The 16,439-nt window shown below is 40.1% G+C and overlaps 2 protein-coding genes across 3 annotated transcripts; both read left to right on the top strand.

The window, feature by feature from the left end:
* The first annotated feature begins 405 nt into the window (after positions 1 to 405).
* Positions 406 to 2,999, top strand: LOC109980969 (glucose-induced degradation protein 8-B homolog). Of its 2 annotated transcripts, none has more exons than XM_020629569.3 (5): positions 406 to 538; positions 909 to 1,038; positions 1,125 to 1,321; positions 1,429 to 1,626; positions 1,941 to 2,999. In XM_020629569.3, exons 2-5 carry the CDS (start codon positions 921 to 923, stop codon positions 2,112 to 2,114), a joined length of 687 nt encoding a protein of 228 aa, XP_020485225.1. In that variant the 5' UTR covers positions 406 to 538; positions 909 to 920; the 3' UTR covers positions 2,115 to 2,999. The 2 variants fall into 2 exon arrangements, with proteins under 2 accessions (XP_020485225.1, XP_065817292.1); XM_065961220.1 differs by lacking the exon at positions 406 to 538 and adding an exon at positions 608 to 631.
* A 959-nt stretch (positions 3,000 to 3,958) lies between these two features.
* slc17a9b (solute carrier family 17 member 9b) lies at positions 3,959 to 14,698 on the top strand. The gene is made up of 13 exons (XM_020629612.3): positions 3,959 to 4,833; positions 6,104 to 6,301; positions 6,646 to 6,785; positions 7,826 to 7,925; positions 8,200 to 8,330; positions 8,450 to 8,546; positions 9,712 to 9,808; positions 10,615 to 10,702; positions 10,783 to 10,817; positions 10,963 to 11,078; positions 11,403 to 11,458; positions 11,621 to 11,650; positions 12,010 to 14,698. The coding sequence occupies exons 1-13, from the start codon at positions 4,700 to 4,702 to the stop codon at positions 12,186 to 12,188; spliced, it is 1,401 nt and encodes a 466-aa protein (XP_020485268.1). The 5' UTR covers positions 3,959 to 4,699; the 3' UTR covers positions 12,189 to 14,698.
* Positions 14,699 to 16,439: the final 1,741 nt, after the last annotated feature.

Raw genomic sequence — 16,439 nt, 5'->3', positions numbered from 1 at the left:
TGTCTAAAAACAATGATTAATGTATGTTTACAAGAAATTTTGTCCCAAGTTCTTAAAAATATAAATTAATTATTTTCTATCTAGTGCCATCAACCAGTAGTCTACACTGAACATCTTGATATTTGAGTGTTAATTAATGTCTAATTAAGTGTTCTGTTTTGTTTTAATTAATATTTTGTAAAAGAGGGGCAGATATTATAAGAATAATCTTCTTTCTGCTCCTTTTCATTCAAAATTTGAGATTTTATGTTTGTTTGTTTTTCTTAACTTTATTGGGTTTTTTTTAATGAAATAAAATTGACAAAAAAAAACCAAAAAAAAAACGTATGAATCTAAAAAAAATATCCTGGTTTTAAACTACATCTCATGGGCGTTTTGTTGGCAGTAATCAGCGAGTCATGCAATGCTTCTGATCAGCTCACGGGGGCGGCAGCACGTTCGGCCGTGTCGCATGCGTAGCCGGAAACAAGTGAAGAAGAAGTTGCTATCTTCCGCTTGCTTGCTAGCTACTGCTGGGAAGTAGCGACACAATTTTCAGGTAATGTGAATAAAAGAGCCGTTACATTTTTCATAGCTTTCTAATTGCATGTGGAGATGGAAGGGGATGCAGTATGAAAAGCACTAGTTCCGGGTGCGTTCAGTCGATGTTATCAAAACAGAAAGAGTGAAGTTGTCTTTGTTTTGATTTGTGTTTTCGAAAGTCTGGCTTCAATGTTGTGTTTTTCATCGTAGGCCCGAACTGTTTTGATGTAGGATTTCCGGTGCTGTGTCGTTGTCAAACTGAACAGCTAAAGACTAACACCCTTATAACGTTATATAATTATCCTTCTCATGTGTTTAAAAAAAGATTGCATGTGCCAGAAATGTCTTCTTGTCACCTCATAATCTATACTTCTGTACTCCTTAAGGAATATATCATAATGAGTTATGCAGAGAAGCCGGAGGACATAACAAGGGAAGAGTGGATGGATAAACTCAACAATGTCCACATTCAGAGAGCGGACATGAACAGGCTTATTATGAATTACCTTGTGACAGGTGAAGTGCCGATTTATTTGTGATGCTTACATTTGTTCTCTCAGTTGTCTCCGTGCAATGTTTCAATTCAGTTTTTGTCCCAACAGAGGGTTTCAAGGAGGCAGCAGAGAAGTTCAGAATGGAGTCAGGGATCGAGCCCAGTGTGGATTTGGACTCCCTAGATGAAAGAATCAAGATCAGAGAGATGATCTTAAAGGGACAGATCCAGGATGCCATTGCACTGATCAACAGTCTGCACCCAGAACTGCTGGATACAAACCGTTACCTCTACTTTCACCTACAGGTAAACTTACGATTCATGGTCATTTTTGTTTTCGTCTCGTCTCACCGCCTTTTGTTTTTACTGGGAAACTTACTACTCCCGTTATTTTCACTTTTTTGCGTGTGCAGCAGCAGCATCTGATTGAGCTGATTCGTTTGAGGGAGACTGAAGCGGCCCTTGAATTCGCTCAGTCTCAGTTAGCAGAGCAGGGCGAAGAGAGCCGAGAATGTCTGACCGAGATGGAGAGGACGCTGGCCCTGCTGGCGTTCGACAACCCTGAGGAGTCACCTTTTGGAGACCTGCTCAATATGATGCAGAGACAAAAGGTAAGGTCAAAGTATATAAGTAAATCTCTGCCTAGTCTCGGGTTACACTTTTACCAACCTTATTTATATAGAAAGTACACAGAATAGATCATTTTAATCTGCGTGAAACCTACGATAACACCAATCAATAAGTGTTGTTGTGTTTTCTGCTGCATGCGGGCGCAGTCTGATGCAGCATTTTGCAGACTAGTTTAGGATTGAGGGCATTTATCGTATAAAATGAAATTCCTGTGAAGCTTTATGTCTATACATTTTCCTCTGTTAAATAATGACCATGTAAAAAGCAATGCCATGTTTATGTCTTTGCCTTTCAGGTCTGGAGTGAAGTGAATCAGTGTGTGCTAGACTATGAAAACAGAGAGTCAACACCCAAGCTGGCCAAACTTCTGAAGCTGCTTCTTTGGGCTCAAAATGAACTTGACCAAAAGAAAGTGAAGTATCCCAAAATGACAGACCTCAGCAAGGGAACCATTGAAGACCCCAAATAAGGACCCACAGTGAAAACATACCACAACAGGGCACGTTTCCTTTATCTATTTATACCCCTCAACAAACTGACTCATAGAGAGCTCAACCTTTTCTTTTTTGTAAGGGTTGCTTTTTGATACTTTAATAACGTAGAAGGTGCAAACTGGATTGATGGCATTTCAAAATGACTTCTCACACTAAAAGTAACATGCAGACCATTATTTTACTTGGTATAATTTACATATTTGTTTATGTAAAATGAGTTCACTAGTTTTTCTGTCTGTTGGCAGGGAAAGTTGCTTGCATAAGAGGACGTGAATGAAGCCTAAATTAGGCTGTCACTTTTGGTGTGTGACCACTAAGAGGGGGCGAACTTTGACGTTTCAGAAAAAAAAAAGTTTGCTTAATGTGCACTGCCACACATACACACAAACCTTTTTTTCTTACAAAACACAAATATTTCAGCTATAGTCTGTTAGAAAGTGATCTATTTGACGGCACTAGGCAAAGTGAGATACTCGGGATGTTTGAAACTACTGTGAAATTGAAAGTTAAATTCAGCTTTAGACTCATAATGCTTTATTGCTTGATATTTTACAAATATGCTGAGATAGAGGAACACATAGTCACATTGCAGTAGCATATAACAAGTGGAACAGGGCAAGATTTCTGCAAACTGTGACTGCTCAAGCATAAAAGCAGCCTCAGATTCATACTGTTATCAAATATCACTGATTATTAAAGATGTGAATAAATACATCTATGTCCACAGACATGGAGAAACTTTACAGATGGATTATTTACATGTATAAGTAGCTCTTTTTGCTAAATTTGATGTGCTTTTTTTTTTGATGGGATATTATTTTGCAATAAAAGTTAAATTTTAAACTGCGCAAATCAGATGACCTTGACGCTTGGTGTGTTTTTAATTCTGGAAATTAAGAGTTTGTGCAGCAACCGAGGAAAGAAGTAACTGGGTAAATGTATTCAAGCAAATCAATTAAAGTAGGTACGATGCCTGGTTCTAACTTGTTTGAATGAAACTACCTAAACTTTGTATCCTTAACTAATAATATTATCCTAATAAGTGTAGGTTGCAGGTTGAGTTATATCTATGTTTTTTGATTCTTTAAGTATATTGCTGCAAATTGCAAGTTACATTTCAGTATGGCAGTGAGCCAAAGTGGGAACTTTAACTTTCACATACACAGCTGCACAGTTTATTCTACAGTCGAGCAGCTTATTTTATAATTTAGATCAATGTATTGGAGTAAAGAAATTCAGTATTTCCCCCTGAGTTGTTGAAGAGGAGGCGCAAAAAAAAACATTTGTAGAGGGAGTACTCGAGTGGGAATACATTCAGAGACACTGAAACACAACTACAAGTTATGCATCATGGGGTCCCTTCAATAAAAGTGTAATTGCAAAATAAACAAAGTATTAAAGTAAGCACTGACACTGAAGAAAAATGACTCATGTGATCAACATACAATTTAGCCAATTTTATTGGAGTAGCCAAAATAACTCAGTTCTAATTTACAGACTGACTTGTTTAAGAAGTTAAAGATTGTATTGACTGCTAATTTAGTGAATCATATTGTGTAATTGTGTAAAGAACCATTAGCTTGTGCTTCTAAATGTATGAAGGGGGATGTCACTCTGAATCACTGTCATAAAAGTAGGCCTTTAAAGAAGTAATTAAATACTTCCATACTTATTCTAACACTGTAAATAGTTACTTTTATTGAAGAAAATACCTGGGATTCCTTAGTTACAGTGGAGCTTAAAAATTGTGGTGTCACTTTAACTTGAGGAAGAGATGTGAGTGCATTTTCCACCATCACACCGAGAGCATCTAAAAGTTGTGCAGACTGCAGAGTCTTATGTAACGACGCCTGTAAACTCAAACAACCAGGGGCAGATGGACTAACAACCTTGTAGGCTCTGACTGCGCAATTCCCCTCCTCACAGCAGCTTCTCCTTAAGCACGGGCTCCATCACTTCTTCATCATCATCATCCGGCGGGGACGGGTCAGGAGGAGACTACATCCTGGTGCTCCACCGAGGGCTCCAAGCACAGATACATTTTTTTTTTTTATAATTGCATAGTCATGATGGGAGAGGGGCCGGAGCCAGAGGCGTCTCTTTCCGGCGTTGTTTTAAATGATACTGTAATGGATGATTTGGCGGACTAGACAGGTGAAACCGAGGTTTAAGAAAGAGAGAAATCACTTCCTGATTAACCCTACCGATCAGAAGAAGAACTGCGCGGCTGGGTCAAGAGGAGGCTGGAGAGGAAATACTGACACGTGGATTACCCCTCCTCGGGCTTCAGAAAAAAACAAGAGCTCCATACGGCAGCCCAGCTTCGTGATCACATCAGCCCTGTTCCCCATGAGTCTACTCCTTGAAGTTATGGATTAAAATTGTAGAAAACCCGTGATTTGATCGCGCTTTTACTTTCTGAGAAGGTCTTTTTTTTCTCTCTCTCCCCCCCACCCCTCTGTGATCGTACAGCCTTTACTTTTTCTGACGGATCGACCGGAAAAAAAAAAAAAAAGCCGACGCGGTTGAGAGGAGGGCTGCTGCTGTTTCCTTGCGTTGAATGGCAGTAATTCAAAAATATGGCAAGAACTATAGTCCAGATTTGGTCTGTCACAAGGACAACCACCCGCCGGACAAGATCGGAGACAATGGGTGTCACAAGAAGTGGCCTGAACACAACACCAACTGGTCCAGGTAACAGATAGATCAGACTTAAATACAGACTTGATGTTGACATCAAACTTGTTTTTTTTTTTTTTTTTTGGTGTTAACAGCTGCTCGAACAGATAACATTTATCTCCTCAGAGGCTAATAATGTTCGGCATGTTGTCAGCTTAATCACTATTCTTCCTGTTTCGTGTCTTTTCCTGCATCATTAAACATCCATAGTAACCAAAGTGCCTTTGAGTCAAATGACACGTATCATCTGTGGCCTTTCGTGGTTCATTGCCACAGAAGTCAAAAAGTTTGTGGACAAGGAAGTAAGACTTTATCAGATGTGCCATACTCATGAAGTCATTTAGAGAATAACTTAAGACCATAGTTCACCACACCAAACAATCCCAGACCGAAATAATGAGTTTAACTTGAGTGTAGAAGATCAACAAAGAGGCCCTTTAAGGCCATGTTTGACGTGCTTAAGAGTGCAACCATCAATGGTTTGTTTGGTTTGACCAAATTCGTCTAAATGACTTCTTTGGGTTAACTGAGCTGAGCCGATTTAAAAAAAAAAAAAAAAAAAAATAGTCCACACATTTTCATTTTGTCTCGACCCATACCCTGAGCTCACATCTTTTCTTTGATGACTTATTAGCCCTAAAACGCAGAACAGATTTCACTGAAAAAGTAGTCTAACATGATCCTCACTTTAATGAGGATAGAAGTCGAGTATGGCTATGTTTAATGTTCTAAGAGTGCAGCCATCATTGTGTTGTTATTTGGTTTTGCACCTTACTAGTCAAGTAATTTACATACTTTTTGTAGATGTTGCATTTAAACTTTTTCAGTTTAACCTAAAAATAACTAATAATATCGTACCACTGATAAAAAGAGAAGCTGCAGGTGGCACAGTGGTTAGTGCGCTCGCCCCATGGAGGCTGTAGTCCTCAAAGCAGGCGGCCTGGGTTTGAATCCAGCCTGTGGCTCCTTTCCCACATGTCATTCCCTATCTGTCTTCCCATGTCTCTCCCTGATTTCCAACTCTATCCACTGTCCTATCCCTCCATTAAAGGCACAAAAAAAGCGCAAAAAAAAATCTTTAAAAAAAAAAAAAAAAAAAAAAAAAAGAGAATCTGCCTATGCCCATGTTAAATGTTTTTAGTGTGCAACCAAATATGAAGCTGTACTTCCCTCCCCTAGTTACATAAGACATCCCCTGTCAGGGGAGTTTTTAAGTCCAAAGTTTCCCTCCAAATGTTGCCTTCATTCAACCTCACTCGTTCCTCTCTGCTTCCCTCCTGTGCAGGCCGGTGGCGAGGGTGTGGACGGTGGTGCTGCTGCTCGGGACATGCCTCCTGTACTGCGCCCGTGTGGCGATGCCCATCTGCGCCGTCAGCATGGCGGAGAAGTTCAGCTGGAGCAAGAGGGAGACCGGGATGGTGCTGGGCAGCTTCTTCTGGGGCTACTGCTTCACCCAAGTGTTCGGAGGCTACGTCAGTGACAGGTGGGGAAGTAATAAGGTCAAACAGTCGTGTAGTGAGTCAATACTTGGTGAAGGATGTTAGAATGTCTACACTGATGACGGCTGATGACAAGGACGCTAACACTGCCACATGACATCATGGCAGGCAGTGACGCAAGCAGTCTATTTGTGTGTGACAGATAATGCAGCGCAGACAGCCAAATGATTCCTCTGTATTTTCATATTGTTAACTCTTGAAGGCCCACGGTGTCATACAAATAAAAACTGCTTATGTCCATATTGTGCAGCACCCTATCTTAACTTTGAGTTGATAAAAAGCATAACCATTCAAGCTTAAACAGACACTTTGTATTCTGTTTCCTTAGGGTGGGAGGTGAGAAGGTGCTCCTGCTGTCTGCAGCGGCCTGGGGGTCGATGACAGCCTTCACCCCGATCCTGGCCCACTTCTGCTCTCAGCCAATCCTCTCAATGACGCTGGCTCGCTTCCTCATGGGCCTGTTGCAGGGTGAGAGCGACAGCTCTTGAAAGAGTTTGAATGAGATTTATTATAATTTTAGCTTTCTCTAAATAATGTATTGTATGATTGAATATGCACTTAGTGTATTTTCTTTTAACCCTGCTTATTAAAAAGCTCTTTTTAGGAACAAAAATGGATCTAACTTGACAGACAACATTGCCCTAACTGTATTTTTTAAAACCAATTCAGATCCTTGACCAACATGGTACCCTGTGCACAGCCTTTACGTTCTCAGGTGCGCACGGTTGAAGAAACATGGCATAAAAAAATTAATCAGTAACTTCACTTTAAACTGTCGTGAGCTACAGATAAAAGTGTTAAGGATCTGAAAAATAAATCAAAAAATTCCATGGCACACTAAAAATGACCTTACTGTAACTTTATTGTGAGCGAACAAAACAACACGTTTCGCCTGTAGCTACAGGTGAACCTGAGGAAGCTACAGGCGAAATGCGTTGTTTGAGTTACAGTAAAGTAACTTTCAGAGTTCCACGGATTTTTGATTAATTTTCAGATCCTTGACACTTTTATCTGTAGCTCATGACTGCGTCAAAAGTTGAAGTCTAGGATTTAGAATTACAATTGAGAAAACATTTTTTTTTTTTTCATCAAAGGGGGAATCGATGACTATTTAATCTCATGAGAAACCACATGGCATGTTAACACTTCTGTTGGTGACCGGTTTGACCTGCAGCATGTACAATTTGTGGCATAGTCATCTTCCCTTTGTCTTTTTTTTTTTTTTTTGGCTTGGGAACAAACAAATTCCTCTGTGTGGGGTGACTTAGTAGTGTCTGCATTCACTTTTGTCAACACGCTATTGTGTCAAGACACAGGTGAGGACATTCCCATATCTGAAATGTATGCATCGCCAAAGTGTTTGCTTTGTGATTTTACATGCCTCAAATTATTCTCCTTCAGCTTTATAAATGTTGAATTTGGGATTAGGTGGTAAAAATCCTTCCTCGATTGCTGGGTTTGTTTTCTGTTTGACACTCTCGATCTTGTGTTTTGTGCCCTGGTTTTAGGAGTTCATTACCCCTCTCTGGCGAGTCTGTGCTCTCAGAAGGTGGTGGAGAGTGAGAGAGGCTTCCTAATGAGCACTGTGGGAAGTGGCTCCTATCTGGGGTGAGTCAAGTGTTGTGCAATAGATGGGACAATCAGGGTTTTTTTTCTTAGAAAATGACTGTCAAGAACACAAAAAGGAGGGGTTAAATTAAAAGCTGTGTTTCTGATTTGACATAATCAAATCAGATAGTGTTTAAAAAGTAGTGATTGATGATATGTATGCACACATTTATTCTAAACAGCTTCAAGTTCAGACGTTGAATGTTGAAACATCTTGTTACATGGGTGTGTCTGCGACCTGTCATGTCTTGTTATGACCTTGTTTGTCTTTCAGCACTCTGGTGATTGGAGGGGCTGGCTCTCTCATGTTGGACCTGTATGGCTGGGAGAGTGTTTTCTATGTGTCTGGTCTGCTCTCCGTCCTGTGGGCGTACTGCATGTGGAAATATCTGCTCAAAGGAGAAGGTAAGAGAGGCTCTTACAGCGTGGACTCTATCCACTCTTATCGCTGCTTGCTGCTATCTCGTGGCTGCTTATTTGTATAATTGGAGTCTCTTGTTTGCTGACCTCACCTATGTTTGCAGGGCCTATCATCACCCTGGAGTCCCTGGGAAACAGTGGAACACAGTCCAAACTTACCAGGAGACATTGGTTACGGCTCCTAAAACAACCTGCAGTCTGGTGAGATAAAGAGAAAGAAGTGTGTGTTTGTTTGTCCGTGTGAGAGCACATACATAGGCAATAGACATTTCATTGTTTTAGGAACATTAGTTGCCCATTTAGAATTTGATGCAGATAACATATTTAAAAAAAAGTTAGGACAGTGGCAGCAAATGAGTGTAAAAGTTGAAGAGGTCATGCTTCAGAGGGTTATACATGATCCTGTCCCAGCCTTTTTGATACATGTTGCTGGCACAGCACAACATTGAAAATGGGCTTACCGATCTCTTTTATTTTTTTGTGTTTTTTTTTGTAAAGGTATTTAATTCAAACAAACAATACAATTAAAAAACAAACACAAAATCTTAAGTTTTGAATGAAAAGGAGCAGAAAGAAGACTAATCTTATATAATCTGCTTCTCTTTCACAAGACATTAATTAACAAAACTGTTTTTTCGATTAATAAACATCATCACTTCCGATTTTCTATTAACATTTACCACAGTGTCACCACTTTTTTTGGAAATGCCATTTTATGGGAATAAAGGACAAAATAAGGGATATTATATTCTAGAATATTTTCTATTCTTGAAAAATGATTTAAAATGAAGAATGTAAAAATGTATAAAAACACATCCCTCTTAACATGCCACAACTCTATATGGTTATTTCTGGAACAAATCAATTTTCTGAATTATTTAATGTGCCAGATTTGGGAATAGTCAGCCTAGTCTCTGGTTGCCTTATCTATTAGTATGTCTGAGATATTGACTTCTTCCACGTCTTTCCAGTCTCTCCTAATGGGCGAGATATTTTTATACTGAATGCAGCTCATTTGCTCATCGCTGTGACAAAGAGAGAGAGAGAACCTCTGTTTCTTTTTAAAATGTAGGATATCCACATCAAGAATAATAAATCTAATGATGGTGTGACATCTGTGGCCTTAAAATGTTTTCAAACTCTTGAAGCTCTCAAACACATTAACCCGGCTAGACCCCAAAACAATTAGACATAAAACAATGGCTGTTAAACAAGAGGCACAGATACAGGCTCTCGTCAAATCATGAGACAATGTTCAAAATATTGGCAAATAATTTTTCTACAACACTTGTAAATCAAACTTTGATAGTAATAAATATGCATTGCACTCATTTTGTCCGTTTCTGTCTTTTCCCTCACTGACCAGTGCTGTGATTGTAACGCACCTTTGCACAGCGAGCACTTTTTTCACTCTTCTGTCGTGGCTGCCGACCTTCTTCAAAGACACTTTCCCTGAAGCCAAGGTATCCATCTTTTCATCCTGTATTGTATCACCTTTTTGGAGATACAAATACAAAATCTAAAGCCAAAAGTGTCATTATGTATTAAGACTCACAGCTGTGGCAGCAGCTTCTTGTGGCTGTACTTGCTAACAGTCTCAGACAGCTAACACGCTCATCTTAAATACTTAAGGTATAACATTAACAAGTCCATTGAGTTTGTCAAGGACTTGAATACGCTAACATTTGCCAATTAGCGCTAAGGGAAAAGTATAGCTTTGGCTGATGGCACTGCTATTAGTATTGCTGGTAAGGGGGAACCCGAGGAACGGTCAGGTGATTAACAAAGTAATTATGATGCATCCTGTGAAAGACATGAATGAACAAACATGTGGGGCCAGTTGGCCTAGCCGATGTAACCTTTTTCACAGGACAAAAAACAAATTAGATGTGCAGGTTGAAAAGTTAAGAGTTTGTCAAAGTTGCTAGAATTAATTATGGCAATCATAAGATGGTTTAGATATCATAAGATAGTATTAGATAATAGTATTGCCTTAAATCCATCCTGGAAGTTGCTCTAGAGAGCCTGTCAGGGGATAACCAATTTCAGTGGGTGTTATCCTCTGGGTACCAAGAATGTCCCGAAAAAGGGTCCATGGATCTAAATCCATCCACTAAATGTCGCTTTGTTTTATTTAGCACCAGAGTGATAAACTGACTGACCAAACCAGTTAAAACCAAACAATCAGACAATGACCTTCAAACTCGATCTTCTCAATGTCTCCTGCTGTTTCTGGTCAAGTCATTTCTCATTGTGTTGTCCCTCACAGGGTTGGGTGTTCAATGTCATTCCCTGGTTGATCGCCATCCCCTCGTCCCTCTTCAGCGGCTGCTTGTCTGACCACCTGATCAGTCAGGGTAGGGCACCAGGATCACATAGAAGTATAATTTATTTAAAAATCACATGCCTGTCCTAACTTATCTCTTGATCCACGCAGGCTATGATACAGCCTCTGTGAGGAAGTTGATGCAGGTAAAAACAAACAAAAAAAAAGGACATTGTTAAGTGTCATTGTTGAATTAGTCCAAGGTGTGTACTTATTTCCTCTTTACAATTGTATTGCATTTTTGTAACTGTTTAACGTGTCTGTCTTTGTGTGCGTTCGTTCCTCTGTTAGTTTTTCTCCATGGGTGTGTCCAGTATATTTACCCTTCTTCTGTGTGGCACCACCACCTTTCCTTGGGCTGTAGCATTTGTGTCAGCCACCATGGGTCTCACCACCTTCAGTCACAGGTACTGACACTGAGACGCTCCTCATGCTTGTGTTTTAGATTTAAATGTGGTGTTCCCCAGGGGTTACACTCAGAGTTCCTTGTTTTGTGTTACCATTTTGTTTCATACCCTCTCTCTTTGTGATAGCAATTTAAACCATTGCATTTGTTTCTGTAACGATAGCACCACATAGCAGTTTCTTACATGTTTGACTTGTACACATTACATCACCTTTGTCTTTTTTTTTTTTTTTTTTTTTATTACTCTGAGGCAATTCAACACATTGCCTCACACTCAATTAAGCACCTTCTATGATGTAATAGCTAATGTGCATTTCTCTTATAGCGGTGTATCAGTTAATGTACAAGATCTTGCTCCTTCCTGTGCTGGAGCTCTATTTGGTGAGTTAAAAAACACAAACATTTCAAAAATTCCTTAATAAAGTTTCTACATTTTTTATAAAAAATGTCTGTTCTGTTGTCACAGATCTTTTTTTCAACCACAGGTGAAATTTCAAACAAGTTTTTAAAATTTTAAGTGTGTGTCTGCCTTTCTTTTTCCAGGTGTTATGAATACCTGCGGTGCTTTCTCAGGTGAGTACGGATGTCTTTGTTGAGTCTTTCATCAGTAGCAGCTGATGTTTAATGTTTTTCTTTTTAATTTAGTTAAACATGTATCAAGTAAAATTATTCATCCTCTTCTTTAAATTCAAACTTTGAGATGATGTGTCTCATGTCAATCGGGCCCGCTCCTATGAGCCATGAATATTTCATCAAGGGAGGATAGTGGCGAGTCTGTCAGATGAATAAAACAGAGGAGCAGAGGATGACAGTTGGTGGTCCTGTGAGGAATCTGAAATAAACTGTGACATTTTCTCTGCGGAAAACTCAACAATCACGTGTAAAAGGCTGTGAGCTTTGTGGTAAAAAATGCTTTTAATGTGCGTTTGCAGGGGTCCTGATGGTGTATTTCTCTGGGTATCTCATTGAGGCGACAGGCTCATGGGCGACTGTGTTCGCCCTTATCACCACAGTGAACCTGCTGGGTCTCTGCACCTTCCTGGCCTTCGCTGAGGCCCGACGGGTCGACATTGACTCCGGTAAGGTTCGCCACCACAACATTCACATCTAAAGCATCTGTCATCAGAGGGACTACGATGCTATTCCCAAGAGATTTCGGGCAACCAGCGGCTCAGAGGACATTGGAGAAGTACACAATGGATAAGGTGGCACACGGTGAAATCCTGGGTGTAACATCTGGAAAACTCTTACTGGCTCTTTGTCTGGATGAGAACTTCCTGCAATAGTCACTTCAAAGCACACAACAGAGCTTGCACAATGTTACTGAAAAATCCTCTGAAGCTAGGGCGCTGAATCCTAGAACAACACAGCTGTGTTTGAGAATGTTCCCGAAAGTTCAGGGTGAATCGGAAAAAAGGTTACAGGAAGAAAAAAAAAAAAGCACTGACACTACCTCCAGGTCCCAGCTTGTGCAGCACGTGGATGGTAAACAGTCCCTTGTTTACCTTTTGTCTTTTGCTCCAGAATGTGTTACTGACAGTCAGAAAAGTCATGGAAATCGTAATCTAGTGTGTTGTCTGTGTGTGTGTTGATGGAGCTTTGCGAGTGATGGATGTGTTAGTCTGAGAACTGTGACAGACCAAGGTGGTGTGTTCTCACCCTGAAGAGATGGTGGGGGGTGGGGGGTGGGGGGGAGGCAGCGTGGCCACACGTGGGTGATGCAAGGAGAGTCCAGCCTTTGTTATGTGAAGTCTTTTATTAGTACGCCCCACTCAGCCATCACTGAGAGCACTGTCTGAATGACAGCTCATTACCCAGCTGCTAATTACTCCGCGGGCGCTCTAATGTCCTGTACCATTTACCTTCTACAGTCCCCATCGCCATGGTTACAAGCTGTTAATATTGTTTTAGTTCAAAGGAGGCGAGAACGATCTACAAGACTTTTACTGAGTGCGCTTGTACCCGCTTGTCATCATGAATAATGTATTTCAAATAGGAAGACCAAAGGTTGTAAAATATTTCTATTTTATTTCAGCGTGATTGCATGTAATATAAAATACCTCACTCAATTATCTTGAGTACTTATATATTTATTTGGCTTATTTTTTTGTCAATTCCATTTTTTATTTTAAGAAAGAAATGTATTCAATGAGGCTACAGAAGAAATAAATATATTAGAAAAGATGGCAGAAAATCAAAGTTATTTATTAAAATGATGATGCAGTATAAATAATCCTTTCTCTTTAACTTATTCTTCCTTTCTGTTCTGCCGTCCGAGAAGCCTGGTTTAGCGAGAGATAAATTGGTTCTTATTATTTTTCTTCCAACTTGTTCTGCTCAAAGATCCACTCTTGTTATGGCACTTGATGTCCTTGTTACCGTGGCGCTAGACTGGAAGTGTTGTAAGTGTCTGTAAAGGAGATAGTGAGCACAGGAATCCTTTTTCTTTGTGCTTCCAGATTTAGTGTCTGTCTTGTGACAATTTTACATCTCGGACTCTTCCTGACTTTGTGAAAGTTGTGTAAATGATATCAAGGGTTCAGGACCAGAGATTAACTGGAGAACATATTTAGTGTTGATGTAACAGCAAAGTAAGTAGCAACATAAAGCTAGCTGCATAGCTTCAACTGAGTGTTCAGGTGGGTTTTTTTTTATTTTTAGAATTGAGCTTTGGTCGACTCTTCACAGCACAATTTAACAACTTGGTGATTTCATTTTCAATCTAGACGTTCACTTGACAAGTGAACCTTGAATCTATGCATTCATTATTTTGTGCCTATTTTAAGCTATGGGAGACGAGTACAATATGCACGCTGTGGTCACGCAGTGTCTTTCATTGGTTATTGTCCATCAACATTTTGCCTTCCTTGTACGAGTTTTTGTTTCCTTCAGTTTGACTTCACATGCAAAGACACATTGGCTCTTGATCTATGAGTTGTTTAAAAATGACTTGGAAAAATATCCTTTGGTTGCATATTTTTCCAGGACACATTTGATTTCTGAAATATCATTTATTGTGATGTTACTTTCATCGTCATCATGGTTAGTTGTGACAAAATATTATTAATTGTATTTATTTAAATCTTTGCTCTCCGTCATTGAGAGTATGGGTCACTCTTTTTTTTTACATCAAACGCATTGTGTAAGAAATCACAAATCTACTGACCATATAGAATCATTCATTATGATATTAAAAATTAAGTGCATACCAAAGGTAAATGTGATTCTGTATTTATTTTTGTTTTGTCGTGATGAAACGGATTATGGGCTTCAGCCTTCGACAAGTTATTCAGCTTTTTTTGTCAAACCAATGCCCCACATTCTTCTACCGTTTTACCCACTTCAGCAAATATATGTCATTTCACCTGCCTTCATCTCCAGCCTGTCCCTTTTTTTTTTGTTAATGTATTAACATTCTGTAAAACTTACGACTTTATGTAAGATAAAGCCGCAGTTCTTTTCGCCAAATTCCCCTGAAAGCTTTCTGACGGATAGTTTTTGATAACATCCAAGATATGTTTGACAAAAAAAAGGTATAATAATGCAGTATTCTTATGCTTTTAAGATATGTTGTATTTAAAAGCCTGTATTACTTTTGAATAAAAATATATTTTGTCAACATTTGTGTGTACTTTTGTTATGCAGCGTAACAGTTTCAGCATGCAATTCCTTTGCAGAGCCACAGAGGGGCAGCACTGTATCAGTGATGAGGAGAGCACATGGTGTCGGCAGGCCAGCAAATTCAAATATTTTCTTTCATGTAGAATCAATGGACGCCTCCTTGGTTGCAGCCCCCTGAAGTTTACAGAGAACTGACTCTTAACTTTAAACCTTTTTGCTCCCATGAGCACTGTTATACACCTACTGTGTATGCAGCCGAAGAGTGAAGGTTTTCCTGCTATTAAACATCAAAAAAATGTGTCTTTACACTTAATTTTACATGTGGATTGCTGCTTAACAGGCTCTGGTGCAGGTCTGTCCCGTTCACACCAGCGGCTCACAGGCTGAGATCCTGAGTCGGGGCTAGAAGGACGTATGTGGTGGCACCATATGGCAGGATGCTGTGTGCCATGTTGGCTAGTTGGCACTGCCCACGTGTGAACGGCCAGACGCTAGTCAACCAAACCCACTCCTTTCTCCTGGGACCGAGCAGCTCAGGTTGCCATGGAGACGTGTGGCTTGTGGCTGCTGTGGCGATGCAAAATAAAAGGGAGGGTTCACAAGTGAGTGAAAGTAACAAGTCAGATAGAAGTCAGCAGAGAGTTGGCAGTAGGTTTTGGTTTTTGAAGTGCAGTTCATGAAGAGGAAAAAAAAAAAAAACATCCTGGGTGTTAAAGAGGTGGTCAGTCACTTAATGGAGTGCTCTCCCTGACAGAAAATGATGTTGTAAAAGCAGACATAATCATGATGAGTGGCCCACTATTTAATTAGCAGAGATGAAACAGTGTAAGGGGAGAGCAGAGGAGAGGACAGGGGAGATAAACCCTCCCCCAACTTGTCAGCTGGTTAGAGTAACCCAGTAAAGGCAGGGCCCCATCACAGAGCCACAGATACATGTAAATGAAATCGCCCCATTAATTAGTAATTAACATCAAGTTAATGACATTTCACTGTGTCGCCATCTCATCCTATGTCCTTCCTCTGTGGCGGAGGGGCTGCCTCTGCGGGGGCCCCTGATCTGAATGCTAATTAGCGCTGAGCTAAAGTGCTATATAGGGCTACCTAATGATATAGAGGCCCAGTTTAAGAGTGGTCATTGTGTGGGGAGGATTAATCACTTTGTAGTTGTAGATCAGGAGCTCTATAAGTCTCACACTCCTTAGAGGGCTGAGATATTGAAGGCCATTGACAGGTTTTATGTGCTAATTGCGCTGCGCCTGTTAGCCTAATGTTGGGTTATCCCTCAAGACTTGGAACTACTTTTCAAAGAAATATCCAAGAAATATCTCTGTAAAATGAACATAAATTGGTTCTGCAATGTCCAATCTAATTATTTCAGTGTTTTGCATGGTTTGATTGGGTCTGAGGGCGCGGCACTGGATACACTTTCATTTGTTTTGGGTCCCCTCCTGAGCCTAAATGGGCTCTGTGACAGAGGTCATTTTACATGATTTAACTGCAGCCCAGGACAATGTCTCTGTGAAGCCAGATGAAACATGAACTTAACACTCTGTGCGCAGCGGTGTTCCTGGAACGGACAAGAATGTTGGCTCCAAAAATGAAGGAAATGTATGCACACGTTGATGTGCAGGGTTGTATCCTACAATGCTAAGCGGTGCTTTGAGTCGGTGTCTGTTTCCTCTTTCCCCATTGTGGATTCCTCTTTAGTCTCCTTTAGCTGTCATCATCTCCCTGTCTGTCT

Source organism: Labrus bergylta, chromosome 12 (genome assembly GCF_963930695.1).
Source record: "Labrus bergylta chromosome 12, fLabBer1.1, whole genome shotgun sequence".
Classification (NCBI taxonomy): Eukaryota; Metazoa; Chordata; class Actinopteri; order Labriformes; family Labridae; genus Labrus; species Labrus bergylta.
This window is presented reverse-complemented; position numbering and strand designations above follow the sequence as displayed.

Coding starts and splice junctions, on each gene's coding strand:
- slc17a9b (XM_020629612.3), top strand. CDS start 4,700: ATGGCAGTAATTCAAAAATATGGCAAGAACTATAGTCCAGATTTGGTC. Junction 4,834..6,103: donor CACAACACCAACTGGTCCAG/GTAACAGATAGA, acceptor CCTCCTGTGCAG/GCCGGTGGCGAGGGTGTGGA. Junction 10,703..10,782: donor TGACCACCTGATCAGTCAGG/GTAGGGCACCAG, acceptor TGATCCACGCAG/GCTATGATACAGCCTCTGTG.
- LOC109980969 (XM_020629569.3), top strand. CDS start 921: ATGAGTTATGCAGAGAAGCCGGAGGACATAACAAGGGAAGAGTGGATG. Junction 1,039..1,124: donor TATGAATTACCTTGTGACAG/GTGAAGTGCCGA, acceptor TTGTCCCAACAG/AGGGTTTCAAGGAGGCAGCA. Junction 1,627..1,940: donor ATATGATGCAGAGACAAAAG/GTAAGGTCAAAG, acceptor TTTGCCTTTCAG/GTCTGGAGTGAAGTGAATCA.